Source organism: Notolepis coatsorum (assembly GCF_963971535.1).
Source record: "Notolepis coatsorum genome assembly, chromosome: 18".
NCBI lineage: Eukaryota > Metazoa > Chordata > Actinopteri > Aulopiformes > Paralepididae > Notolepis > Notolepis coatsorum.
In genome coordinates, this window is record NC_140182.1 from 26,261,397 (window position 1) to 26,274,485 (window position 13,089).

General features: G+C 44.8%; 1 protein-coding gene across 2 annotated transcripts in view; it reads right to left on the reverse strand.

Annotated features, from left to right (window-relative positions):
* Window positions 1-13,089, reverse strand: part of ckap5 (cytoskeleton associated protein 5) — a 140,344-nt gene that overhangs the window by 27,090 nt on the left and 100,165 nt on the right. For both annotated transcript variants that reach the window (XM_084335398.1, XM_084335397.1), the window contains 4 exons: window positions 11,172-11,375; window positions 6,712-6,847; window positions 3,783-3,976; window positions 2,266-2,438 (listed from right to left, as the gene is read on the reverse strand). In XM_084335398.1, the coding sequence (XP_084191524.1) occupies window positions 2,266-2,438; window positions 3,783-3,976; window positions 6,712-6,847; window positions 11,172-11,375 (707 nt within the window). The remainder of the gene's footprint in view (window positions 1-2,265; window positions 2,439-3,782; window positions 3,977-6,711; window positions 6,848-11,171; window positions 11,376-13,089) is intronic.

Below are 13,089 nucleotides of genomic sequence, written 5' to 3' on the forward strand. Positions count from 1 at the left end.
TAGGTTTGAAGAAGTTAGGAAGGGAAACTTGATTAGATACTGTGGCCAAAAATGAAGACAAGCCTATTCACCCCATTCTCCCCCATCGTCTGTAATGTGTTACCCTCACCCCATTCTCCCCTATCCGTCTGTAATGAGTTACCCTCACCCCATTCTCCCCCGTCTGTAATGTGTTACACTCACCCCATTCTCCCCTATCCGTCTGTAATGCGTTACCCTCACCCCATTCTCCCCTGTCTGTAATGTGTTACACTCACGCCATTCTCCCCTATCCGTCTGTAATGTGTTATCCTCACCCCATTCTCCCCTGTCTGTAATGTGTTACACTCACCCCATTCTCCCCTATCCGTCTGTAATGCGTTACCCTCACCCCATTCTCCCCTATCCGTCTGTAATGCGTTACCCTCACCCCATTCTCCCCTATCCGTCTGTAATGCGTTACCCTCACCCCATTCTCCCCTATCCGTCTGTAATGCGTTACCCTCACCCCATTCTCCCCTATCCGTCTGTAATGCGTTACCCTCACCCCATTCTCCCCTATCCGTCTGTAATGTGTTACACTCACCCCATTCTCCCCTATCCGTCTGTAATGCGTTACCCTCACCCCATTCTCCCCCGTCTGTAATGTGTTACACTCACCCCATTCTCCCCACTATGATTTATTTTACTTAACCCCATGCTTCCCTCTCAGTTTGTAATATGTTGTTTAACCACTCCCTCCTTCCCATTTCTATTGTGTTTTATTGAGTCCATTCACCGCTCCTGTTCACACCACACATCATATTCACTCCACCCTCCCGCCTGTTCACACCACACATCATATTCACTCCACCCTCCCGCCTGTTCACACCACACATCATATTCACTCCACCCTCCCGCCTGTTCACACCACACATCATATTTACTCCACCCTCCCGCCTGTTCACACCACACATCATATTCACTCCACCCTCCCGCCTGTTCACACCACACATCATATTCACTCCACCCTCCCGCCTGTTCACACCACACATCATATTCACTCCACCCTCCCGCCTGTTCACACCACGCATCATATTAGCTCCACCCTCCCCGCCTGTTCACACCACACATCATATTCACTCCACCCTCCCGCCTGTTCATCACACCACACATCATATTCACTCCACCCTCCCACCTGTTCACACCACACATCATATTCACTCCACCCTCCCACCTGTTCACACCACACATCATATTCACTCCACCCTCCCGCCTGTTCACACCACACATCATATTCACTCCACCCTCCCGCCTGTTCACACCACACATCATATTCACTCCACCCTCCCACCTGTTCACACCACACATCATATTCACTCCACCCTCCCGCCTGTTCACACCACACATCATATTCACTCCACCCTCCCGCCTGTTCACACCACGCATCATATTCACTCCACCCTCCCACCTGTTCACACCACACATCATATTAGCTCCACCCTCCCCGCCTGTTCACACCACACATCATATTCACTCCACCCTCCCACCTGTTCACACCACACATCATATTAGCTCCACCCTCCCCGCCTGTTCACACCACACATCATATTCACTCCACCCTCCCACCTGTTCACACCACACATCATATTCACTCCACCCTCCCGCCTGTTCACACCACACATCATATTCACTCCACCCTCCCACCTGTTCACACCACGCATCATATTAGCTCCACCCTCCCACCTGTTCACACCACGCATCATATTCACTCCACCCTCCCACCTGTTCACACCACACATCATATTAGCTCCACCCTCCCCGCCTGTTCACACCACACATCATATTCACTCCACCCTCCCACCTGTTCACACCACACATCATATTCACTCCACCCTCCCGCCTGTTCACACCACACATCATATTCACTCCACCCTCCCCGCCTGTTCACACCACACATCATATTCGCTCCACCCTCCCGCCTGTTCACACCACGCATCATATTAGCTCCACCCTCCCCGCCTGTTCACACCACACATCATATTCGCTCCACCCTCCCGCCTGTTCACACTATGAAACAACCGCACTTCGGCTAGAAACCTCTTCACCATCACATGTGAAAAGAAAACGTCTAGTTGCTAGTTTAAACGGGTACCTAAATGAAGCGCTCGCTGACTATTTCAGCCAATAATCTGCAGAGAAGTTTGGAACATGGTTGCTGGAGCAGTAAAATGTGGTGTTTGTTATATCTACACCTAGAGACAACAGCCTCTACGCCCCTTAAGCCCTGAGACAGAGGTGTCATACTTGAGTTTATTCGAGTCGTCCTGGGCGGGTTTGCGGAGGAAGGTGGCGGTGGGGTTGGTTGGATGTTCTCTCTGGGACCTCTCCGGGGCACTCTGCTTGGGCGGGGCAGCCTGGGTCTTCTTGGCCGAGCGTTTTATCCTCTCCTCCAACATGCTCATGTCCTTCTCCGACAGCTAGGGGAGGATTATTACACTTTTATGACCTCATAGACATAATAATATATATTACCCAGCAAGCTCATGTCCTTCTCCGACAGCTAGGGGAGGATGGTTACATGTTTATTTACATGTTCGAAATAAAGATTTCAATCAATGAATCAATCAATGCTCATGTCCTTCTCAGACAGCTAGGGGAGGATTGTTTCCTATGACCTCATAGACATAATATATGTATATCATAATCTTATGTTTACTATGAGTTTGCATACACAACATATAATAATATAACAACAGGCAGGATGGCTTAGAAGTAAAGACGTTGGCCAGGTGTTGCTAGTTGGATCCCTGGCCCTGACTGGAGGGTGGCTGGTGTCCTACAGTGACCACCTCTCTTGTTTCTATGTTCTTCTACACTGTAGGGCATTGAGACTTGTTCCACAAATATAAAGTGCCCCTACAAATGGAATATATTACTACATAATTGCGTCTCCTGTGATGTGTATATTGCACTGCAGTAGGTAATACCGAGTGTTCAGCTGTGGCGTACAGGCCTGATGCACGTGACAATGAGCTATTATGGTTTATCTTTTTTTATTCAAATAATCTATGCAAATGTATTAGGGCTGTCCCAGACTAAGGATTTGGATGGTCGACTAGGATTGGCCAAAATTTGCCGTTAGTAGACTATTGGTCGACTTAGAAAAAAAGAAAAAAAGAAAAAAACGTATAATTTTTTTCATTCCATTTGCATTTGGGGGGTTCTTAATGTCTGAAGGAGTCGACTGAAGGCTTCTTGTCCTCTGCAAAAGCATGCAATTGGTCCACTGATAGATACATCTTGATATTTGTCTAGTCTAGTGTGTTCATTAGATGGGTGAAATCCTCTTTCAGTGCCTCTGTGCCTGTTTTCGTAGGCAGTTAGCCTCTGGTATGCGTGCCATTAGCGTTAGCCACGCTTCTAGGCCTCTTTTCTTTTGGAAAGAATGATACAAAAATTAAAAAAAATTAAATAAATTTAATATATATATATTTTTTTTATTATTATATTCGACTAAGAGGTTGGCCAGTCGACTACGGCTCCTTTCGACCGATTAGTCGACTAATCGATTAATAGGAGTCAGCCCTAAAATGTATACATTCCAATTATACATTCAAATTATACATCTTCCATTTCATTCCCCATTCCTATCCCCACCCCATCGCACCAAAGGAGACAACAAACATACATACATACATACATAAATATAATACACATAAATAAAAGGAGCTTGAACTGTATCAATGAATGGCGAGCAAATATTGAGGATGAGTGTATTCGGGCAAGAGCCTGAGCTATTCTGACATCAGGGATACTCTTACGTTTCCTATGAGCTTGTAGACCTGCTCCCCACAGACATTGTAGACGGCCACCACCGTGTTCAGAGCGGCGTTCCTCACAGACGTGTCTCGGTCTCCGATGTGGATGGCGATCTCCTTCAGACACTTGGCTGGAGCCGGCTGGCACACGTTCATCCCATATCCCCCTATCAAGCACCCCAACTCCTCTAGACATTCTGGAGGGAGGGAGGGGGAGAGGGAGAGAGACAGAGACAGAGAGGGGCAGGGAGGAGAGAGAGATAGAGAGAGGAAGGAGAGAGAGAGGAGAGAGGGAGAGAGGAGGTGATTAAATATAATCTTTATCGTAACATTTGTGTCCCATACTTTTATCAAACGCTACTCTAAAGAGAGACAAACAGACAAGACAGGCAGGCAGACAAGAAATCAAACCTCAGACCTTTTAGTTTGTCTATTGTTAGAAACACGTCTTTCTGCTTCATGGTGAGTTTACTTCCTCCTTCATACTGTATATGATCAGCCATGGCATGTTTCTCCTTCGTGCTGTATATGATCAGTCATGGCATGTTTCTCATTCATACTGTATATGATCAGTCATGGCATGTTTCTCCTTCATGCTGTATATGATCAGTCATGGCATGTTTCTCCTTCATGCTGTATATGATCAGTCATGGCATGTTTCTCCTTCGTGCTGTATATGATCAGTCATGGCATGTTTCTCCTTCATACTGTATATGATCAGTCATGGCATGTTTCTCCTTCATGCTGTATATGATCAGTCATGGCATGTTTCTCCTTCATACTGTATATGATCAGCCATGGCATGTTTCTCCTTCATGCTGTATATGATCAGCCATGGCATGTTTCTCCTTCATACTGTATATGATCAGTCATGGCATGTTTCTCCTTCATGCTGTATATGATCAGCCATGGCATGTTTCTCCTTCATACTGTATATGATCAGCCATGGCATGTTTCTCCTTCATACTGTATATGATCAGTCATGGTGTCACGTACGTGGGTTGTTCATTATTGCCATATTTTTAACACCATGTAAACATCAGGTTAGTATATGTAATACATGTTATGTTGTCTGTATGTGATGTGTGTCATCTTGTATTCATTCCTTTTTCTTTCTCCCCTTCCCAGATGCCACTCGTCTCACTGATTGGGCTGATTGCACCTGCTGAGTGCACCTGCGGGCAGTCAGGCTGGGACGAGTGGTTATAGCCTGGAAGATGACACACATCCAGGCGGCTTATATATTAAAGGCAGCCCAAGAGTGCTTCCGCGTTTCTCTGATTGGCCATGACGCCCACGTGACAGCACGCCTAGCACGCCCCCGCGGCAGAGCGGAGCAGCAGCGGCGCATAGGTTGCCGCGGCATTATGCATTCGTAATCCCCCCTGTTTTAACATCGACGGTTAGCTCAACTCGTTCCTCAGCTTGCTGTGGAGCCTGCGGTCAGTTGGTGACAAGTTCGAATCACTTCCTTTTTTTTTTTTTTACGTTTAATTAATTTATCATCTCTCTATATAAACGTAACTAGCGTCTGTCTTTCTTTCGCCGGTTAAGTTTAGGCATTCTTTCGGAGTTGGTTAAGGTTAGAGTTTGTCACAGAGCATGGCAATAGAATGCCTGTCTTTCTTTCGCCGGAGCAGCAGCCTATTTCCGCTCTGTCACATGGGGGTCGTGGCCAATCAGAGAAACGCGGAAGCACTCTTGGGCCGCCTTTAATATAGACGCATCCAGGCGCCTCATTGTGTCACTTGCCAGTGACCACTGTGTTGGAGGTTGCCTTTGTTTGCCACTGCGTGTGGATATATTTTATATATATATTGTATTGGCCTTTTATTTCCGTTACCACTGTGTGTGGGCAAGTATATATATTGAGTTGGCCTTATTGCCATATACCTGATGGATTGATGATTGTGTCAGTCTTTGCCCATTGTGTATGGAACTGTGCGCTCTTTGATGTTCACACAGCTACATGGTACAGTAGCTTCAGGGTTAGTCTATTTTGGCTTGAGTTGTCTTAGTGTATTTACCTTGTTTGTCCTCCCCTACCTTTTTCCCCTGTTTGTTATTTGTTGTGGGTTTCATTCCCCTTCTGTTGCATTATAGTATATAATAAATATCATTTACTTTTTGAAAACGCATTTGTTTATTTCTTACCTACCGGGACCTGTGCTTAAAGCACTCACTGGACGGGCTGGTTTCATGTACAGCCCGGTCCATGTATTTGGTATTAGGTCATCAGACCTTTGTACATGACACATGGCATGTTTCTCCTTCATGCTGTATATGATCAGTCATGGCATGTTTCTCCTTCATGCTGTATATGATCAGTCATGACATGTTTCTCCTTCATGCTGTATATGATCAGCCGTGGCATGTTTCTCCTTCATACTGTATATGATCAGCCATGGCATGTTTCTCCTTCATGCTGTATATGATCAGCCATGGCATGTTTCTCCTTCATACTGTATATGATCAGTCATGGCATGTTTCTCCTTCATGCTGTATATGATCAGTCATGGCATGTTTCTCCTTCATACTGTATATGATCAGCCATGGCATGTTTCTCCTTCATGCTGTATATGATCAGCCATGGCATGTTTCTCCTTCATGCTGTATATGATCAGTCATGGCATGTTTCTCCTTCATACTGTATATGATCAGCCATGGCATGTTTCTCCTTCATGCTGTATATGATCAGCCATGGCATGTTTCTCCTTCATGCTGTATATGATCAGTCATGGCATGTTTCTCCTTCATACTGTATATGATCAGCCATGGCATGTTTCTCCTTCATGCTGTATATGATCAGCCATGGCATGTTTCTCCTTCATGCTGTATATGATCAGACAGACAGACAGACAGACAGACAGACAGACAGACAGACAGACAGACAGACAGACAGACAGACAACAAGTCTTCCAGCCTGCCTCACCAGCTCTCTGCTTGGAGTTCTTGGACTTGGTTCCGTCCATGAGGAAAGGGAAGATCTTGGAGGCTGGGTAGACTTTACACAGCATGGTCAGGATGGACCGGACATCCTTACGGACCACATCCTTAGACTCCCCAACCTGAGGAGGAGGGAGAGGAGCAGAGGGAGAGGAGGAAGAGGAGAGGAGCGAGAGGAGGAAGAGGAGAGGAGCGAGAGGAGCAGAGGGAGAGGAGGGAGACGATCTTTGATTAGTAGTTGAATAGTTCCCAGTGACTATGGACTAACCAACCAGTCAAGAGTATTGGAGCATCCTGTGCATCCTGAGCCCTCTGGCAGCTAGACCTTCATTCTAAGTCAGTCATGGGTTTATCTTTGTTAACATTTTATGCTGAGCTGTTGTGTAAAGATATGTTATTTGACATATACACAGCCGAAGACACAGACATCAAACGCAATACTAGGGGTGTAGCGATCTCAATACAGACTCAGTTTGTCATCTGAACTGGGCATCCTGTGGGTGGGAGGAGGGAAAGGTACACTATGCACACTAGGGCTGCACGATTCTTGCTAAATTGTGAATCACGATTTTTCTCTCTAAGAATTGAGATCATGATTCTCTCACACAATTCTTATTTTTCGTCATCATTTAAAAAAGTAAAGTCAAAGTAAAAAATTAAAATTATAAAATGTTTTAAAGGGGAACTATCTTATAAATGGCCTTTTTGAGTGTTTAGCATTGTTTCCTAGCTATGTGAACTTATATTAATATGATCTATGTCTCAAAATTCTCATATTGGCGCATTCTTCCAATTCTCCTCTCACAATATTCCCCTCACTGAACTGAGTCATTTGAAAATTTGCGCGATATGTGATGTCAGAAAGACACCGCTGCATGTTAATGTTCAGGCGAACCAGAACCATTACCATTGTGGCTGCACCCCAGGCCACATCAGCTCAAAACGGCTTAAGATCTTGAGGTAGAAAAATGCTGTTTTTGAGGACTTGATTAGAAATACAAAACAATGAATAAAAAAAATATATATATTACAGAGGTGTTCCATAGACTCACAGGAATTGTGTAAAAGTGCCCAAATAGTGAAAGAAATAGTAAAATAGTTCCCCTTTAATAAAAAAAATATTTAAAAAATCCTCATTTTGAAATGAGATCGCATAGGTCTACGAATCGAGATCACGATTTTTTTTTCTTCTATTAATCGTGCAGCCCTAATGCACACACATCTTTATGAGCTAAACTAAACCCTGTAGTATACTATATATTAGTGCTGTCAATAGATACAAAAAATTTAACTAATTAATCTCACAATTTTCTGTAATTAATCTAGATTAAAAATAGCATTTTCTACTTAAGACCGAAGCTTGTAAGAGGTATTTACTTGAGTAAAATCATGGAATTAATATAAAATCAACACAAAGAAAGTATATTTCGATTCAAAGACTATTTTAATAGCTTTCTTTGAATAGTTTCTCTCCTGTGAAATACAAATGTTCAACAAAACCATCAACATTGACTCAGCTAGACCTCTCTTATATCCGCTGCGCTAAAATTGAAGATTTTTCACTCCATAGATAAATATAGATACATTTATTTTAATGCTTTAAATAATAAAAATGTATCTCCAAAGTTAAAGCTTTAATTTTGACAGCCCTAATATATATATTAGGGCTGTCAAAATTAAAGCTTTAACTTTAATATACACACACACACTTATAAAATATAATTAGAGCTCTGTAGTACGAATCCATTTGAACCTCTTAGCGTTATGCGGTACACCACGCCCGTGTGCGGGAGGCACTTTGCTCTCGTCTGTCGGCTCCGGGCTGCATTTTTTGCAGATCATCCAATACACTGTTCGAAAGTTTCATTTGCCGCCTTTCGATCGCTACCAGACTCAACCAATTGCGTGCTTCGGGTCTTGAGTTACAAGACGATATATCCGGCGAGCGTCATTTGACAGGCCGCTCCGTCAAGTGACCACGTCCGGTTCTGAACTGACCAGTCACCGCTGATGGCGAAAATTATTGACCACCGTTGTAGCCAAGGAGTGTCCACTCCGAAAGCGATCCCAGATGGGCGGGTGAGAGTGGGGGAAGGTGGGGAAAGTTGACGAAGAAGTCCTTTGTCCTGACGGCCATTTTGGATAATCACACTGAATTATTGCGGTACACACATTACAAAAACCTTTCTACAAAACAAATTTTCGGTGGGATTTTTATAAACTTTGGACTGTATGACTATAAGACTTCAGGCTATGGAACCGTTGTGTTTTCCAGCTCCTACCTCTCATCTGGAACCCAAAATCATGAATCTGGCTACAAATCAACACAACATATATTATTTTTTCCCAGTGTGTTCAAACCTCTGTTTCTCTAATACATTAGCACTCAAAGTGATTAGTCTTTATTGCTTTAGCAACTTCAGAATGTTACCTTTCAAAAGAGACCAGACTCGTGCTATAAGTATAAAGTATAAAGTAAAGCTTTGTGGGTCGGCCGGGTAGCGCAGCGGACCAAACGTCTGTCTACCACCGGAGAGACAGTGGGATCGAATCCGGCTGCCGCGGTACCTCCGGCTTGGTCGGTCCATAGCTGTCAACATTGTGATTTTAAAATAAGGGAGATTTCCCAGCGAGTGAGGGTGGGGGGTTGAAGGGGGGGTTTCCCACCTCTTGGTGGATTTCTTTTTCAAATCAGTTTAGCAATAGTCACTTTTGGTGAGTTGTTTCTATACAATTCACTTATGACATTTAGGTATGACACAGGACTACAAAAGCTTAGTATAGAAATGTGTCAACAGACTAAAGCAGGGAACCACAATATTTTGCATACAAATTATGCTGAGCAGAATGTAATATCATAACTGTCTATTATTTTTCTTGCAATTGAGCCAATTTTCATTAGGTACGGTTCTGAGGTGTGTGTTCAACAGAATGCAGTATCAAAAACATGTTCACAAAAAGTATGGGTTACTGAATGCTGAACTGCACTGTTATAATCACTAAGCCATTGTAAGACCTTACCTGTGTCCCTGTATCACTTGTCTCTGCTGCCCTTTGACTAAAAAACATCCCTATGTCCATTTCCCCCTTTTTTTGGTGGCATATTTGAGATAGTCACCTAGTAAAAGTGAGATAATTGACTATATCAAAACATGCTATGGCTGTACCGAATAGTTGTGTTGTGGAATATTTAAAATGAGCCATGACAGTAAGCTGTAGAAATTGAGATTAAGTCAGTTGTTATAAAAATATAGAAACATAGTTTATTAACAGCGCTCAGGTTATAATCAGACATGCTAACATGATAATTTAGTGTCCCTGTCCTTTACAGTAAGCTAGCTAGGATAACTGTCTGAAAACAATATGAGACCTAGCTAGATAGCTAATGTTAGCTGGAGAGTTTTAACTATCTCACCCATTAATTAAGGCTATACCATTACTAAGCAGTAGCTTTTATGCTCTACTTACCACTGTATTTCTTTATTTTATCCTCATCTTTTTTCTGCTCCAGATGGATAAATCCTCTTCATTTTGCTTGTTTATTATTATTATATACAAAGGCGGTTTCCTACTGTTGTTTCATTGCATATCATCCATTTGAATTGCGGTCGCTTTAGTTGAGTACAGCCATTATGTCAGCCCTCTGGGGGGGGGGGGCGGGGGGGGGGTCCCTACTGGCGGGGGCTCCAGGCTGCTGCCTCTCGTCTTCACAGCGGGTAATGTAGCCTTTTTAGTAAGAACTGAAGGGCAAAATGAAAATACAGGACATTTTACGGGAAAATATTGAAACGGGAGGACCGCGGGAAAGAAGTGTCAAATACGGGAGAATCCCGGGAAAAACGGGAGGGTTGACAGCTATGGGTCGGTCGTCCATAATGACACAATTGGCAGTGTCAGCGGGTGGGAAGCCGGTGGGGTGGGTCCTGGTGAAGGTAGTGTGACCTCCCACGCGTTACACTTCCCCAGTGAGAGTCCTCACTGTCAGGTGAAAAGAGGCTGCTGGCTGTCTCCTATGTATCGGAGGAAGCATGTGATAGACTTCAGGGCTCCCTAGACCGGCAAGTGGGGGGCAAATGCACACAACGACCAGGAAGGGGAGGGGGGAATTGGCATAACGACTAAATTGGGATGGGGGAAAAATACAGAAAAATAGGAGAAAAAAAGTAGATAAAAAAAAAAAGTAAAGCTTTGGAAAAAAAAGGTATGCAAATCTCTTTAGTTTGTCCGCCGGTCACCGCCGCCACCGCCCACCTTGAGGATGAGGTAGGGGATGAAGGAGTTACCACCCACCTTGAGGATGAGGTAGGGGATGAAGGAGTTACCACCCACCTTGAGGATGAGGTAGGGGATGAAGGAGTTACCACCCACCTTGAGGATGAGGTAGGGGATGAAGGAGTTACCACCCACCTTGAGGATGAGGTAGGGGATGAAGGAGTTACCACCCACCTTGAGGATGAGGTAGGGGATGAAGGAGTTGGCCTCGTACTCTGTGAGGTGGAAGTCCTCCCGGCCCAGCATGGAGAACAGCAGCTTCAGGTACTCCAGCACCTTCATCAGCACCGTGGTGTTGGTGTCGAAGAAGCGCAGGGTGAACCACTTCAGGAGGAGGTCCAGGCAGCTGATGGTGGCGTCGCCCTCACCCTCCAGACGCTGGGGACAGAACAGAGGACAGGGTGTAGAGTACTACAGGGTGTAGAGTACAGAGTACAGGGTGTAGAGTACTACAGGGTGTAGAGTACAGAGTACAGGGTGTAGAGTACAGGGTGTAGAGTACAGAGTACAGGGTGTAGAGTACAGGGTGTAGAGTACAGGGTGTAGAGTACAGGGTGTAGAGTACAGAGTACAGGGTGTAGAGTACAGGGTGTAGAGTACAGGGTGTAGAGTACTACAGGGTGTAGAGTACAGGGTGTAGAGTACAGGGTGTAGAGTACTACAGGGTGTAGAGTACAGGGTGTAGAGTACTACAGGGTGTAGAGTACTACAGGGTGTAGAGTACAGGGTGTAGAGTACTACAGGGTGTAGAGTACAGGGTGTAGAGTACAGGGTGTAGAGTACAGAGTGTAGAGTACAGGGTGTAGAGTACAGGGTGTAGAGTACAGGGTGTAGAGTACAGAGTACAGGGTGTAGAGTACAGAGTACAGGGTGTAGAGTACAGGGTGTAGAGTACAGAGTACAGGGTGTAGAGTACAGAGTACAGGGTGTAGAGTACAGAGTACAGGGTGTAGAGTACAGGGTGTAGAGTACAGAGTACAGGGTGTAGAGTACAGGGTGTAGAGTACAGGGTGTAGAGTACAGGGTGTAGAGTACAGGGTGTAGAGTACAGAGTACAGGGTGTAGAGTACAGGGTGTAGAGTACAGAGTACAGGGTGTAGAGTACAGAGTACAGGGTGTAGAGTACAGGGTGTAGAGTACAGAGTACAGGGTGTAGAGTACAGAGTACAGGGTGTAGAGTACAGAGTACAGGGTGTAGAGTACAGAGTACAGGGTGTAGAGTACAGGGTGTAGAGTACAGAGTACAGGGTGTAGAGTACAGAGTACAGGGTGTAGAGTACAGGGTGTAGAGTACAGAGTACAGGGTGTAGAGTACAGGGTGTAGAGTACAGAGTACAGGGTGTAGAGTACAGAGTACAGGGTGTAGAGTACAGGGTGTAGAGTACATGTAAAGTAGAGGATGTAGAGTACATGTAAAGTACAGGGTGTAGAGTACATGTAGAGTACAGGGTGTAGAGTACATGTAGAGTACAGGGTGTAGAGTACATGTAAAGTACAGGGGGTAGAGTACAGAGTACAGGGTGTAGAGTACAGGGTGTAGAGTACAGGGTGTAGAGTACATGTAGAGTACATGGGGTGTAGAGTACATGTAAAGTACAGGGTGTAGAGTACATGTAGAGTACAGGGGGTGTAGAGTACATGTAAAGTACAGGGTGTAGACTACATGTAGAGTACAGGGGGTGTAGAGTACATGTAAAGTACAGGGTGTAGAGTACATGTAGAGTACATGTAAAGTACAGGGTGTAGAGTACATGTAGAGTACAGGGTGTAGAGTACATGTAGAGTACAGGGTGTAGAGTACATGTAGAGTACAGGGTGTAGAGTACATGTAGAGTACAGGGTGTAGAGTACATGTAAAGTACAGGGTGTAGAGTACATGTAGAGTACAGGGGGTGTAGAGTACATGTAAAGTACAGGGTGTAGAGTACATGTAGAGTACAGGGGGTGTAGGTGTATAGGTGGGGCGGCGTGGCTCAGGGGTAGAGCGGGTCGTCCAATGATCGAAGGGTTGGTGGTTCGAATCCCGCTCAAGCCCATGTCCATCCCACTGCCGTTGTGTCCTTGGGCAAGACACTTAACCTACTTGCCTCGT